The 16,484-nt window shown below is 39.2% G+C and overlaps 1 protein-coding gene across 1 annotated transcript in view; it reads right to left on the bottom strand.

Annotated features, from left to right (window-relative positions):
* LOC109826505 (expansin-B15-like) overlaps positions 1 to 1,429 on the bottom strand; it is a 2,733-nt gene extending 1,304 nt beyond the window's left edge. Inside the window, exon 1 of the mRNA XM_020393534.1 lies at positions 1,190 to 1,429. Coding sequence (XP_020249123.1) covers positions 1,190 to 1,376 — 187 coding nt within the window. The 5' untranslated portion in view covers positions 1,377 to 1,429. The remainder of the gene's footprint in view (positions 1 to 1,189) is intronic.

Below are 16,484 nucleotides of genomic sequence, written 5' to 3'. Positions count from 1 at the left end.
ACCACCTGATTCATTCGTCCATTTGTGCTCAATATATTGCATAAGTTTTTGTGTGTATGTACATCGTTCGTATGTAATCAACTGTTATACGCCATACGTGCGCATAACTGTGTGAAAGTATATGCATGTTTTATTTTTATTATTTTTTGTTATAAGGGGTTCCCCCCCAAGAAACTACCTTTGACAGATAATCATTCTAAAGAAGTTAATGATCTTTTATTGTCAATTTATAATAAACTATGCATCTTTAAACAATTATTTGTTGCAACCTAGACTCGCTTTTCAATCAAGGTTTTTTCGATTTTGATCCAAGAGTTAGTTGCCGAATACCAATTATACCAGAGGAATTATGTTAATGAAGGTTAGGTGGAGTCAATTACGAAAAAAGTTTGACTGAAAAGTAGACCCATGTAGATGATCGCAACAAAAGAATATTTTAAATCAGAAGTAAAAATATATTTTACATGGAATGATCTTATTTTAAATTGAAAATCAAAAATTTGTATATAGTTTATATATAAATTGAAAATTAAAAATATTTTATACGGAAAGATCCTATTTTAAAGGTGGGTCATATAAAAACCCTTGTTGTAAACAGTGAATTTATTACTTAATGTTAGCATTGAAGGGCTAGCGTTCTTTTTTCCGCGGACTATTTATATGCTTTAATCACATTAATTGTTGAAAATCTGAATTCCAAGGTCCTCTTCATTGTCAATGCCTAATCTCAATATCTTTGTCTCTCTTAATTAATCATCATGATAAATATCTATGCTCAAATGTATGAGTCAGGAATTAAAACAATTGTAGAAATAGTGCTACTTAAAAATTCAATTCTTTTGTGAATATTTGTTTTCAAATAATCAACCATTAATAAAACTATAGTCACTACTCTGATAGCTTTTAGTTATCTTTCAATACTATTTGGTCAAAAAAAAAAAAAAAAAAAAATTCATTGACCACATTACCACTTAATTTATTATCAAAAAAAATGTATTTCTTGTTATGATTGTATTTCTTGTTTCTCAAATCAAAAGAACTGCACACTGACGTTTAAAAAAACGGATTAGTTAAAAGTTAAAAATCATCTTATCGAATTTATTTACCAATTAATTATCTAAAGTCATTTAAAACTTAAATATACGAAAAATAATCCTGATGCAAAAGCAAATGCCGTTGTGGAGACTACCATCACTTCCATCGCCGTTGGCACTTCCATACCAAGTAGCTCCAGCAGAGGGCCAGGACTCCGTCGGAGAAGCTGAAGATGATAAATTCAATAGCTTGGGATTGAAACAAGCAACGGGCTCGAAAACGAGAGAGCGAAAAGCTAGCAGAGCTGAAAGTTTCAGGAGTGAGAACCCATAATTAGCCATTTTGATGAACAAAAAGAGCTAAGGATCACTAGAAGCACTGAGAACTGAAGAAGAAGAAGAAGAGGCTATGAGATTTGTAACCTTTAACAGGGTTAATTTATAGACAAACACGAGACATGTATGTGACGTCACGGTTGCTCTCTATACGAGTGCCATGCGCAGATGACCGCATAGGAATTCTGAAGACGGTTGAAAACTTGTCAGTTGAGGTGGGGCCCACTAACCGAACCGGGCACGAGTTTTGAGACAGCAAATCAATTTCAACCGCCGTGATTTCGGTGGTTTTTCTCCTTTTTTTCCTGCCATTATATTGACATTAACACGAAGTTTTACGGTTATTTATTATCAAATTCATCCATTTCCAAAGTCATTCTTAACCCAGAATATCATATTCACTTTTGGCTAAATAACACGTGAATATCACATTGTCACTCATATTCATTTGAGTGCTGCTACGGGGACCCAAAATATGGGACCAAGGGAGGGGACAGATGAGGTGTCCCCTCCCTATTGCATAATGAGTTGGACACCTCACATGTCCCCTCCCTTGGTCCCATATTTTGGGTCCTTAAATCATTTTCCTATTCATTTATATACCCTCATTTGCTTTTCAAAGTATTTATATATCATAACTTGTTTAAGATTGATATGTTAGAGCCCTCACAGTTAAAAAAAACTTCCAAATATCTCATGGGATATTTAAATGCTAATTTTTTATTTCTTAATTTTTGTTGAATTCACTGTTAAACATATTTAAATTCTATTTTGTAATGGATATTTATAGGTTTAAAAATTTTGTATGTTATGTTGCTACATTTTAGTACAAACAGTAAGTGGCTATATTTTTTATAAGTATCATATACAAAACTGATGAAAACATTATTCAAATTTATACTTTAGGTTTAACATTGATTAAATTTTTCACTGACCAAAAAAAGATACTGTGGAGTAAGTGGCTACATTTTTTATAAGTATCATATACACTTGAGAGGTTGTGATTGTTTTACAGTGTAAACACCAAAGAGATGGTGTTTTGATGTACTTCATATTTCACATATTGGGAAATGAATTAAATTTTTTTATTGACAAAAAAAGATACTGTGTAGTAAGTGGCTATATTTTTTATAAGTATCATATACAAAACTGATGAAACATAATTCAAATTTATACTTTAGGTATAACAATGATTCAATTTTATACTCTAGGTTTAAGGATGATTTACGAGAGGGTGAGCTTAAAAACTAAAAACTTAATAGCATCTAAATACCATATAGTTTCAACTATGTTGTACTTATATAACCCGACCTGTTTTTCACAATAATTATAAAACCTAAAATTTTTAAAATTTTCACTTATATATCTTCACTTATTTCTTGTGGCAGTTATATATTCTAAAGTTTTTAAAACTTACTTATATTTCCTCGCTTGTTTATGACAACACTTATACATTCTTAACCTAGAATATCATATTCACTTTTGGCTAAATAACACGTGAATATCACAATGTCACTCATATTCATTTATATACCCTCATTTGCTTTTCAAAGTATTTATATATCATAACTTGTTTAAGATTGATACGTTAGAGCCTTCTATTACAGTTTAAAAAAAAACTTCTAAATATCTCATGCGATATTCAAATGCTAATTTTTTATTTCTTAATTTTTGTTGAATTCACTGTTAAATATATTTAAATTCTATTTTGTAATGGATATTTATAGGTTTAAAAATTTTGTATGTTATGTTGCTACATTTTAGTACAAACGAGATACTGTGAAGTAAGTGGCTATATTTTTTATAAGTATCATATACAAAACTGATGAAACATAATTCAAATTTATACTTTAGGTTTAACAATGATTCAATTTTATACTCTAAATTTAAGGATGATTTACGAGAAGGCGAGCTTAAAAACTAAAAACTTAATATCATCTAAATACCATATAGTTGTAGATTTGGCGAAGAAATTGGAGAAAAACAGGATTTTTGGAGCTGACAGACATTTGGGTGCTCTCCGATTGACCGTGAGCTTTGGCTGTTAGACCCTAGAGGGGGGGGGGGGGGGGTTAGGGTCTTATGCTAATCTAATCCGATTATATGCCAATTAAAATTAATTAACAAGTTATCCTAGCAAGTATGAAATACCACAAGATATATGAGCTAGGATAATCAATATAAACAATGAGATATATCCTAATAATGAGATATAGGCAATGTGATATATGTAAGGATATGAAAACACAAGGGTAACATAAACAAATGAAATAGTGGATGAAATAAACAATGAGAGAAAGGCTATAAAGATGAACAAATATAAGTGCTAAGCCAAACTCAAACAAGCAATATGATCACGGAGTTCGGACCTTCCGTCCTACGTCTCCGCTCCCCACTCCCGGGGAGAAATCCACTATCACAACCGGGTTTTCTATGTTCACCCGAATAACGTTTACAATCACACTATGTCGGTTTTCAACGATCACCGATCAACGTCCAATCCTCACACTCGGTTTTCTAGTTCACCGAAAACTTCACAACAACACACTATTATAATCTCACTCTACACCCACTAAGTGTTGAACTAGATGTGTCTCCCTCAAGTGCTCGGTTACAACCTCTCCCTAGGTTCGTCAACCAACATCACTCCTCTTGGGACGATCCCCGACTCTCGCCATACACTTCTCTCGGTGTACAAGTGTATTACAAAGTGTATCTCACAATTAGGCTCAATTACAATAATTGATTGTTCTCAACTATGGATGAGAACACAATGAAAGCTCACACTCAATGTTACAACTCTCACCAACCCAACTATATTATGAATGCAAATACAATAAGCTCAAGTGGGTGTGTGTAACAATGAGATTCAATAAAAACTTAACTCAATAAGAACTAGCAATAAGATTGATATAAAATACAATAGTAGAAATGCTAGGAAATAGAGTTAAGGAAACTTCTCTATAAACACAAAGAGAGGATGATGAAATGTTGAAGATGAACTCTTCAATAGTTGATGTAAACTCCTCTTTGTAACAGCAAACCCAAAACAAACTTAAACCAAAACTAAACAAGCTTAAACCCTTGTTTAAAACCTTGTTTAAAAACTTCTTTTCTATCTTGAAAGAGAACAGCAATAGGGTATTTATACCCACTCAAAATCTCGGTCAAAAACCCCCAAGCAAAAGACAAAAACAGCCCCAGCCAACGGTAACAAAAATAGCCGTTGGAAGGAATCTGACTGAGCGGCGGGCGACCAAAAATTCGCGGTCGACCGCGATCCAGATCCCAATCTGAGAAAACGAGCAGAGACTTATTCGGTCGACCAGTGCGGTCGACCGATGGAAATATGTTAAAAATAACAAATGAAGTCCAAAAATAATGAAACTTTGGAAAATGTATATAAGTATGTAAATGAACATGTTATAAAAAGAATTTTCCAAATTGCATTTCCCATTTGTGAAAAATTATTATTTTGCAAAATAGTTCAAAACATGAAAAATGTAAACATGTGAATTTTGACATTTAGGCTAAACCATATTTTAAAACTTTGCACAATGATTATGTGGACTTAATAACATATGTATATGATTATTGTTAAGTCCAAAAACTAAGAATACAGAATTTTTACAAAATTGTATATTCTATGCAATGTTTTCAAAAAACACAATAGTAAATATAAAATATGTGATTTCATATCTATAAACATGAAAACACAAAACCATGCATGTATATAAATATATATAACTATATATATGCATAGAAACCAAAACTTATGTATATATTACTTAACACACATAATATAAAACCTATACTAAGTTACCCAAGCTAGATCTTGATCTTCAATAAGATCGATTTGGTACACTTGCGGATGAAGCTGAACTTGGATCTTGAACTAGAATTGCATAAGCTTCACTGACATTCCGCCAACCTCCTTTGGATATGATCGTTGAAGCTCTATTCCATCCATCTTTCAACTCATTGTTTGTCTACAATAAATAACAAAATACAAACACTAGACAAACAATATTAGAAGTAAATTGTTTGTTAAACATCATCAAAACAAGAAGGCCAACATTGGCACGGTCGACCGGCAACGTGCACGACTTGGTACAGATTCTGGATCTTTGGCTGGTCGACCGCGACGATTTCGGCGTGTAATGCTTTTCTGGATTCTGTCGTTCTGTCTGGTTGACCGCAAGCTTTGGCGGGGTCGATCGTGAGTCTAGTTCGGGTTCATTTTGGTTTCCTGTTCTGTTTAGGATTTGTGTTTGGTATAAATACCAACACATGTTTTAGAGTTTCTTTAGGCTTTGATTAGCCTTGTTGTGGGGATATTTGGAGCATAGAAAAGAGGTATTTTCTGAGCTATTGGTTAGGGTTTTGTTTGGATATAATTAGAGATTTGTTGGTGAGATTAATTGGTGAGTTCGAGTGATTTGTAATCTCAGTTTGTACTCTTCTGAGATTAATTGGTGAGTTCGAGTGATTTGTAATCTCAGTTTGTACTCTTCTTCTCTATTAGTGAAAACCCCATCCCCTTCTTTGTAATCTCAGTTTGTACTCTTCTTCTCTATTAGTGAAAACCCCATCCCCTTCTTACCCCGTGGACGTAGGCAACTTATCGAACCATGTTAAAATTAGTTGTTTGTGTTTGTAACATTACTTTGGTTTGTTTGACCTTCTCTCGACGTTGGTTTGGTTCATCGAAGCATATCGTCGGTTTTAGCTTCCGCGCGTGCAACAATTGGTATCAGAGCTTGGGTTACGCTTGGGCTAATTGGAGGAGTAGATTGATTTAGAAGTTCGTCTAAGGCTTCGGTTGGTGATAAATGTGAGATCTTTTGGAGGCCCGTATTAGGGTTTCAGTTGGAGGTAAAAATCTCTCTTTTTTAGTTTGGATCTATTCTTCGTTTGTTCCGTATTGTTTTATTAGTGCTTTGAAAAAGATGGTGGAGAAACAAGGAGTTGTGGAGGATATTTCCGGCATGAAGACCGTTCAAAATTTGAATATCCACTCTATAAAGATAGATGTGAAGAAATTTAATGACATAAATAATTTTGGTCTTTGGAGTTGTGAAGTCTTGGATGTGCTCAACACGCAAAATTTAAAAGATACTTTGGAGTTTGATAGGAAACCGGACGACATTGAGGATAATGTTTGGAAGAAGATGAATAAAACGGCGTGTGGTATGATTAGATCTTGTTTAACTCAAGATTTAAAATATATTGTGATCAATGAGACTTTGGCTAAGAATATTTGGGAGATCCTAGAGGGAAAGTATTTGACAAAGAGTGTAGAAAACCACTTGCATTTAAAGAGGAGGCTTTATCGCTTCCAATTGAAGAAGAGGACCTCCATTGGTGATCACATAAACTAGTACACGAAGCTTCTTGCGAATTTGGTGAATGTAGATGTTATGATTGAAGATGTGGACAACACATTATTATTGTTGAGTTCCTTGCCCGATAAAAAATTTGAGACATTCATTCTTACTCTTATTAATGGGAAGACATCTCTTTTGTATAATGAGGTCACTGCTGCACTTGTGAATTATCAGCTTCGAAAGAAGGATAAGGAAACTTTAGTTGAGTCAGTAGCGGGGGTATTGGTCGCAAGAGCAAAGAGTCTAAACCAAAATAGGAGGTCACAGTCTAGAGGGGCACATCCTAGAGTTCGTAGGAATCAGTGTACCTTTTATAAAGAGGATGGATATTAGAAAGCCGAATGCTCAAAGTTGACAAATCAAGCCGGGAAGAATAAGGGGAAAGATATTCAAGCTTCAGAGGTGAATGTTGTTAAGGCTAGTAGCAACAATTCAGATTCGGATTCTTCGAGCTACTCATAAGCACAACTGTCAGTTTTTGTTGCCGACGCTAGAGAGTGGATGTTGGATTCGGGTGCTTCTTACCATATTTATCCTAGGAGGGATTTATTCTCTAATTTTTAGGAATTGAAAAGAGAGGATGTCGTGCTGATGGGTAATAATCATGAATGTCCTATTGGTAGTATCGGTATCATTCGTATTAGAATGTGTGATAGAGTAATTCGGGAGTTGGATGAAGTGAGGTTCGTTCCTCAGTTGAAGAAGAACATCACTTTACTTAGAGTTTTGGAGACAGCAGGCTGTAGGGTGACCTTAAAGGATGCATATTTGAAGGTCACATTTGGGTCTATAATTATGATGAAGGGTGTTAGGAGGAAGAATTTGTACTATTTGATTGGGAGCATGGTGATTGGTAGAGAGCTGACGACTTCTTTGGATTTTGCTAGACTGTGACATTTGTTGAGGCTGGGATATTTGATTGGTTATACCGTGCATGATTTGGTGAGGAGTGCTTTGACTTACAGATTGAAGTCCTTTGATCACATTGGTATGAGCAAAAAGACCGAGGTGGAGTTTGGCACTTCTATCCATTGATCGAGGAGTCTTTTAGGTGGTGTTCATTCAGGCATTTGGGGGCCTTCTAAGGAGGCATCATTGGGAGGTAATCGGTATTTGGTTTTCGTAGTTGCATACAATTCTAGGTATTGGTGGGTTGCAATCAAGTCCCGTTGGTGTGAAGTCCTAAAAGTCAACAACAAATAGAGGAAGTGTATTGGCAAAAAGGTTACTCGTCGTTTTGTTTTTTGTAGGGGTTCTTTCTTGCATTTGTACCGAGCTCACGGTATATGGAGAGGAAACATTGGAGCAACGAGATGAGATGACAGTTTTGATGGATCATTCCTTGCTGGAGGAGGATCAGCGTGGGTTGTCGAGTATTGGATTACAGAGGGGTTTTGGAGCTTCGACATATTTGGGTCATCTTAGTCATAAGTTGCCGACTGCTGCGTATGAAGATTTTGAATCTAGTAGAGCTGCTTCAGATTTTAGGTTGTTGGATGTTTGGTTGTCCAGCATTTGGTCACATCGAGGATGTGAGATTTGATCTGATTGCACATTTAGGATTCAGATGCTCGTTTGGTTATCAGTTAGGAAACTATGATTTTGTTTTGAGCAGATATGTCACATTTGACTCTCTGTAGGTGGAGAGTGTTGATTAGATCATTAGGATATCACAGCGGGTGGAGTGTGATGCTACTCCACCTTGGGTGGAGATTACTCCACATACTCCAGATCATACTGTATTGTTTGAGATTCCAGCTGAGATGACACAGATTGGGGATCATGTTGATTTGGATGCAGATGATGAGTTGGTTGATTCTAATGTAGCTGGTGGACATAGTTTAGATTTGGATATGGCTGTTGGTTCACCTCAGGTGGTGGTATTAGGTTTGTTTCACTTTGGGACCATTGGGAGAGCTATCAGCCGCAGATTTATTGGTGAAGAGTTGAGAACTCTTCTATTAGATTGAGGGTCTTTGTAGGCCATTTGGTGAACTACATGAAGGATTGATTCCTTAGGCAAAAGGATACGTAGGCAGTCATTTTATAATGCAGCCGATTTGGTGAGTTGATACCGACGAGTGATCACATTCTTATTTGGGTCTCGACTTATTGTGGATTGAGTCTGTTGTCGTGAATTTGTTTTTATTTCATACTAGACGCAACAAGTGGGACATGTGGTTCGGTTGGTGTCGGCTCAGTTTTGGGAAAACTTCGCCGATGTGGAGAATTGTAGATTTGGTGAAGAAATTGGAGAAGAACAGGATTTTTGGAGTTGATAGACATTTGGGTGCTCTCCGATCGACTATGAGCTTTGGCACGGTCGACCGACAACGTGCATGACTTGGTACAGATTCTGGATCTTTGGCCGATCGATCGTGATGATTTTGACGGTCGATCGTCAAACCCTATAATGGTTTTCTGGATTCTGTCGTTCTGTCCAGTCGACCGCGAGCTTTGGTGCGGTCGATCGTGAGTCGGGTTCGGGTTCATTTTGGTTTCCTGTTCTATTTGGGATTTGTGTTTAGTATAAATACCAACACACGTTTTAGAGTTTCTTTGGGCTTTGATTAGCCTTGTTGTGGGGATGTTTGGAGCATAGAAAAGAGGTATTTTCTGAGCTATTGGTTAGGGTTTTGTTTGGATATAATTAGAGATTTGTTGGTAAGATTAATTGGTGAGTTCGAGTGATTGTAATCTCAGTTTGTACTATTCTTCTCTATTAGTGAAAACCCCATCCCCTTCTTACCCCGTGGATGTAGGCAACTTGCCGAACCATGTTAAAATTGTTTGTTTGTGTTTGTGGCATTACTTTGGTTTGTTTGACCTTCTCTCGATGTTGGTTTGGTTCATCGAAGCATATTGTCGGTTTTGGCTTCCGCGCGTGCAACAATAGTTTCAACTATGTTGTACTTATATAACCCGACATGTTTTTCACAATAATTATATACCCTAAAATTTTTAAAATTTTCACTTATATATCCTCACTTATTTCTTGTAGCAGTTATATATTCTAAAGTTTTTAAAACTTTTACTTATATTTCCTCACTTGTTTATGACAACTGAAGAAGAACTGACCTCGACGGTGATCTCATTGGAGATCGGAGTCGACGTCGACGGAGCCCTCGATGCCGACGGAGAGGGGGCAATGAGGACTAGCAACGACGGGCGAGCTCGTCAGTTGCGGATGATGGCGGAGCTCGTAGTCGTCTATCTGGGCATGGATTTCGCCTGAGACGTGGTCGCCTGCGGGCATGGAGAGGCGAGGGGAGCTAGCCTGCGGGCATCGGAGTCGCCTGTTATTGATCTCGTCTGTTCTGAATTTCGCTTGTGTGATACTCGCCTGTTGCCTTCGCTGTGCTCGCCTGGGGTTGTGGAAGACAGCTGGATCTCGCTGTCTGCCCTAGGGTTTCCCTATAAAAGGGTAGGGAAAACCTGTTCACGCGGCTGGGAGATAGCGGAGCTAGCGATTTTCAACAGAGGGTATTTTCTCTATTGTGGTGGCGGCTATTCAAAAAGCCTGCGGTGGTTGAGAAGATTTAATAGGGGATTCTTAGAAGATTAAGTGGGGATTTATTCAGTTGAATAAATCACACGTAGTACTGTAGCAATTCTACAGTAATCGACTTTTACGTGTGAGATCCCAAGTTTGAGATCTTCCCTTAGCAAGCTTTGTAATTTCTTTTGGTTAAATAAGAAATTATTTGTGTGGCTCACGTGGATGTAGGCAAGTTTGCCAAACCACGTATATCTGTTATCTCGTCCACTTTACTTTTGTTTTATCTGTGTATTCGTTATTGCTTGTATTGGTTAGTTTGAGTTTGGCTTAAACTCGAGCTAGGATTGTTTTAGCTTCCAGGGCGGTGTAGACATCACGCGTCCCAACAATTGGTATCAGAGCCCTTTTTTAGATTGGCGGTGGTTGAGCTACTGATCTGAGGTGGTGGTTGACTATTGTGTGGTGAACATAAGATATTTGTTAAAATTCCTGAGAGAAACGGATTTACTAAAACAAGCGGAGAATGACATCTACAAGTAAAATAGTTAAAGTTGGAAAGTATGAGATCGAGCAATTCAATGGGAAGAATGATTTTTCTTATTGGAGGATGCAGATAAAAAATTCGTTGATTTCGCAGAAATTGTACAAGGCTTTGGCGGGAAAAGAAAATAAGCACAAGGATATGTCTGACAAGGATTAGGAGGAGATGGATCTGGAAGCACGGACATCGATTATCCTTTGTCTTAAACGGGATGTGGCTTTCTTGGTGGATAGAGAGGAAACGGCTGCGGGTGTGTGGTTAAAGTTAGAGAGCACCTTCATGACGAAGAGTCTAACGAACCGGATCTATTTAAAATCCAAATTGTACACTTGCAAGATGGAGGAAGGCTCATCAATCCGAAAGTACATCAACAAGTTCGATAGGATCTTATCGGATTTGAAAGACATTGAGGTGATAGTAGAAGATGAGGATCAGACACTTCTACTACTTCTATCCCTGCTGAAGTCTTATGAGAATCTGGTTCAAATACTGATGCTTGTGGGTGACAGTTTATCGATGGATGAGACTAAAACGACACTTCTAGCGGATGATCTTCGAAAAATTATAACTAGTGATATGGCCACTGGTGGTAACAAAGAACAAGCGCAGGGGTTCTTCGCCAGAGGAAGGGCCAATGAGCTAGGAAAAGGCAAGGGAGAAAAGTCTAGATCAAAATCAAGACCTCTTGCAGAAAGACCGTGTTTCAAATGTGGTGAGCTAGGGCATTTCAAAGTCAATTGTCCTAACAAGAGAGTAAGTGGGAAGAAGAACAACAACAAGACTGAAAGACGAGAAGGCAAGGAAGAGGCGAGCTATGCTTCAGGGGAAGGGAGCAATAAGGAATGTTATGTCATCACGGGTGGCGAGGATACCACCGGGAAGTGGATACTTGATTCTGGTTGATCTTACCACATGTGTCCAAATAGGAAGTGGTTTACTACCTATAGGAGCATTTATGGTGGAACCGTATTGATGGGGAATAACCATGCTTGTAAAACGGTGGGGCTAGGTGATATTAAGATCAATACGCATGATGGAGTGGTTCGAACCTTGAAGGATGTGAGGCACCTTCCTGACTTGTGGAAGAATCTTATTTTAGTTGGTGCTTTGGACACCGGGGGTTGCAAGATTGTAACAGAGAACAGAGTGAAGATGGTTGTTCGGGGTTCCTTAGTAGCGATGAAGGGCATTCGTCACAGTAACCTATATACTCTTTTGGGTACGACGGTGATGGGAGATGCAGCTGTTGGAGCTGATGGAAGTGATGGAGACCTATGTGAGCACACACAACTATGGCATAGGCGGCTTGGGCACATATCAGAGAAGGGTCTAGATCTGCTCGGTAAGGATGGTTTGTTGAAGAATCTGGAGAAGCCTTGCATGGATTTTTGCGAGGATTGTGTGTATGGAAAGGCACACAGGGTCCGGTTTCTGACAAGCAAACACAAGAGCAGAGGGATTCTAGATTATGTACACACGGATGTTTGGGGTCCAACTTCGACAACTTCCAAGGGTGGTTCCAGATATTTTGTCTCATTCATAAATGGTCATTCGAGATATGCTTGGATTTATTTTCTGAAGCACAAGAGTAAAGTATTTGAGACATTCAAGAAGTGGAAGGTGATGGTTAAGAACAGGACAGGAAAGAAATTACAGACATTGAGATCTGACAACGGTGCAGAGTATACAGATAGTGCCTTCAAGGAGTTCTGTGATCAGGAGGGGATTGCCAGACACTGGACTGTTAGATCTACATTATAGCAAAATAGGATCGTGGAAAGACTGAACCAAACACTGCAGGAGAAAGCAGTGAGTATGCGATCATATGCTGGTTTGGGCAAGGAATGGTAGGTAGAAGTTGTTGCTACAGCTTATTACATAGTGAACCGTTCTCCACATTGAACATTGGATGGTGATACACCCTATCAGGTGTGGTCAGTGGAGCATACAGATTATGAGAGGCTCCGAATCTTCGGGTGTACCGCCTACTATCACGTCAACGAGGGAAAGCTTGACGCGAAGGCTAAGAAGGCAATTTTTTTAGGGTATGCAAAGGGTTTAAAAGGCTATCGCCTTTGGTGTACAGAAGATTCAAAGTTCATGATCAGCAAGGACGTTACCTTTGACGAGAAGTCCATGATTGCTAGGGTGCCCAAGGATGATGGTGTTGAGACTGTTGAGAATTCTAAGTCCCAGGTTATTGATATAGAACCTAAAGACCAACCAGGTTCTAGTCGTGTTAAAGTAAAAAATCAGGTAGATGATGATCTTGAGCAGGAGGAGGTTCAGCAAGCTCGAGGATAGCTTAGCTTCCACTAGGCCAAGGCGAGCATATAAGCAGGTACAGAAGCTGGGGGCTGACCAACCCCTAAAGCACTATGGGCAGGTTAATTTGGTTGAGTACGCACTCTCGGTGGAGGAAGATGAGCTGGTCTCCTTCAAGGAAGCTATTCGGGATAGAGATATCGAGAGTTAGTTGGCTGCAATGGAGGAGGAGATGAAATCTCTCCGGAAGAACCAAACATGGGAGGTGGTCCCATTACCCGTAGGAAAGAAAGCTATAGGTTGTAAGTGGCTGTATAAAAGAAAGGAAGATTCTTCAGAGCTTGGTGGTACAAGGTACAAGGCGAGGCTAGTGGCTGAGGGGTTTGCACAAAGAGAGGGTGTGGATTACAATGAGATATTTTCTCCGGTGGTAAAACGTACTTCTATTCGGGTGCTATTGAGTATTGTTGCTCATGGTGATCTTGAGCTAGAACAACTCGATGTCAAAATGGTCTTCTTGCATGGAGACTTGGAGGAGGAAATCTATATGCATTAGCCTGAGGGTTACAAGGTTGAGGATAAGGAGAATTATGTATGTCGCTTGAGGAAATCACTTTATGGATTGAAGCAATCTCCTCGGCAGTGGTACAAGCGATTTGACTCCTTCATGCTAAAGCATGAGTTCTCCAAAAGCGTGTATGACTGTTGCGTCTATATTCGAAAGCTTCGTGAAGGTGATTATATCTATTTTTTTTTGTATGTGGATGACATGCTTATTGCTTCGAAAAGTAAGGTGGAGATATATAGGTTGAAATCTCAACTTGGTAAAGAATTTGAGATGAAGGACATGGGCGCTGCTAGGAAAATACTGGGTATGGAGATTAGAAGAGAGCGGGTGAATCAACGATTGTTCTTGAGTCAGAAGGGCTATATAGAGTGGGTGATCGCAAGGTTCGGGATAAAAACTGCAAAATCGGTAGTGACTCCATTGACACCACATTTTAAGCTCCCAGGTAAAGAATCTCCCACTTCAGCAGAAGATAAGGCACACATGGATCGTGTTCCTTATGCTAGTGCAGTTGGCAGTTTGATGTATGCCATGGTGTGTACAACGTCCAGATATTTCACAGGCGGTCAGTGTCGTTAGTAGGTTCATGGCGAATTCAGGGAAGACACATTGGGAAGCGGTGAAATGGGTTCTGAGGTACTTGAAGGGTACCGCAAATACGGGTCTATGTTTTGGTGGAGATACATGTCAGATCGACGAGTTTGTGGACTTAGATTATACGAGTGATCTAGATAGACAACGATCTACTATTAGTTATGTATTCAGTATACATGATGCTCCAGTTAGTTGGAGATCGATGTTACATGCTACAGTGGCACTTTCTACTACAGAGGCTAAGTACATGGCCATGGCAGAGGGAGTGAAGGAAGCATTGTGGTTGTGGTGTCTACTAGACGATTTGGGGATTAAGCAGGAGTGCGTGAACTTATGGTGCGATAGTCAGAGTGCAATACATTTGACTAAGAATCAAGTTCATCATGTTCGTATCAAGCATATCGACGTCAGGTATCATTTTGTGCGGGATGTCATAGAGGAAGGTGATATTTCTCTCATGAAGGTGCACACGAATGAGAACCCAGCAGACATGTTAACCAAGGTGGTCACAGGTAGCAAATTTCAGTATTACTTGGACTTGCTTAATATCAGCCCGTGTTGATCTGCCCAGAAGGACAATAGCAGAACTACAGTTAATTTGATCCCGGTGGAGGGTACGTAGGCAGCCGTAGTATAGTGGCGCAGCTGGTTTTGGCCTGGTTTGGCGTTCGTGGTGTTCTTCAGGTGTTCGTCCAAAATTTAAGGTTTATCAAATGATGGACGAGGTGGAGAATTGAAGAAGAACTAACCTCGACAGTGATCTCATTGGAGATCGGAGTCGACGTCGGCGGAGCCCTCAACGGCGACAGCGAAGGGGCGACGAGGACTGGCGACGGCGGGCGAGCTCGTCAGTTGCGGATGATGGTGGAGCTCGTACTCGCCTGTCTGGGGTGTGGATTTCGCCTGAGACGTGGTCGCCTACGGGTGTGGAGAGACGAGGGGAGCTCGCCTGCTTGGATCGGAGTCGCCTGTTCTTGATCTCGCCTGTTCTGGATTTCGCCTGTGTGATTCTCGCCTGTTGCCTTCGCTGTGCTCGCCTGGGGTTGTGGAAGACAGCTGGATCTCGTTGTTTGCCCTAGGGTTTTCCTATAAACAACAGAGGGTATTCTAAGAACCCTGTTCACACGGCTGGGAGAGAGCGGAGCCAGCGATTTTCAACAGAGGGTATTTTCTCTGTTGTGGCGGCGACTATTCAAGAAGCCTGCGGTGGTTGAGAAGATTTAATAGGGGATTCTTAGAAGATTAAGTGGTGATTTATTCTGTTGAATAAATCACATGCAGTACTGTAGCAATTCTACAGTAATCGACTTTTAAGTGTGAGATCCCAAGTTTGAGATCTTCCCTTAGCAAGCTTTGTAATTTCTTGTGGTTAAATAAGAAATTATATGTGTGGCTCACGTGGACGTAGACATGTTTGCCGAACCACGTATATCTGTTGTCTCGTCTACTTTACTTCTGTTTTATCTGTGTATTCGTTATTGCTTGTATTGGTTAGTTTGAGTTTGGCTTAAACTCGAGCTAGGATTGTTTTAGCTTCCGCGACGGTTTGGGCGTCACGCGCCCCAACAACAACACTTATATGCCCTGAGGTTTTTAGAGCTTGCACTTAAATGTCTTAAGGTTTTTCAAATTTGCACTTAAATATCGTAAAGTTTTTAAACCTTTCACTTAAGTATGCTAAAGTTTGCATAACTTAGAGTATTTAGGAGTAAGTTTTAGAAACTTTATGGTGTATAAATGCCCAAAACAAGTGAGGTTATATAAATTAATGTAAAATTTAAGAACTCCAGGGCATGCAAGGGCTGCCAAAAACAAGTAAGGGCATATAAGTGCAAAGTAGAGAAACTAAAGGGTATCTAAGTGCAATTAAGCCAAAAATAAAAGCCCCCTCTGTCGGCCAGTGAATGTGAGCACGAGTGCGATTGGAGGGCTAAGATTGGGTCATTGTTTCGGTTAGGAAGAACAGTAGCCGTGATTTTGGGCAAGGTTTATGGCTTTCGTCGGCGATTATCTCGCTAGTTAAGGCTTTGTGTGCTCAGTTAATCTCCCTAGTCCTTTTCATCACGTCAGAAAACATGTGATTCCGCTTCACTTTTTACTCCAATGATGGCGCCATTAATTCCTTACATATCTTCTACTATAATATTTCTCTTCATTCTTTGTTTTGTTTCTTTCCTCACGTTCATACGTATATCTCCAAATTGAGAAAGCGTCATCTTGAATAAACGTTGAGAATAGAGGAAAATGCTTTTTTATAGAG

The sequence above is a fragment of the Asparagus officinalis genome, chromosome 10, assembly GCF_001876935.1.
Source record: "Asparagus officinalis chromosome 10, Aspof.V1, whole genome shotgun sequence".
Lineage (NCBI taxonomy): Eukaryota > Viridiplantae > Streptophyta > Magnoliopsida > Asparagales > Asparagaceae > Asparagus > Asparagus officinalis.
This window is presented reverse-complemented; position numbering and strand designations above follow the sequence as displayed.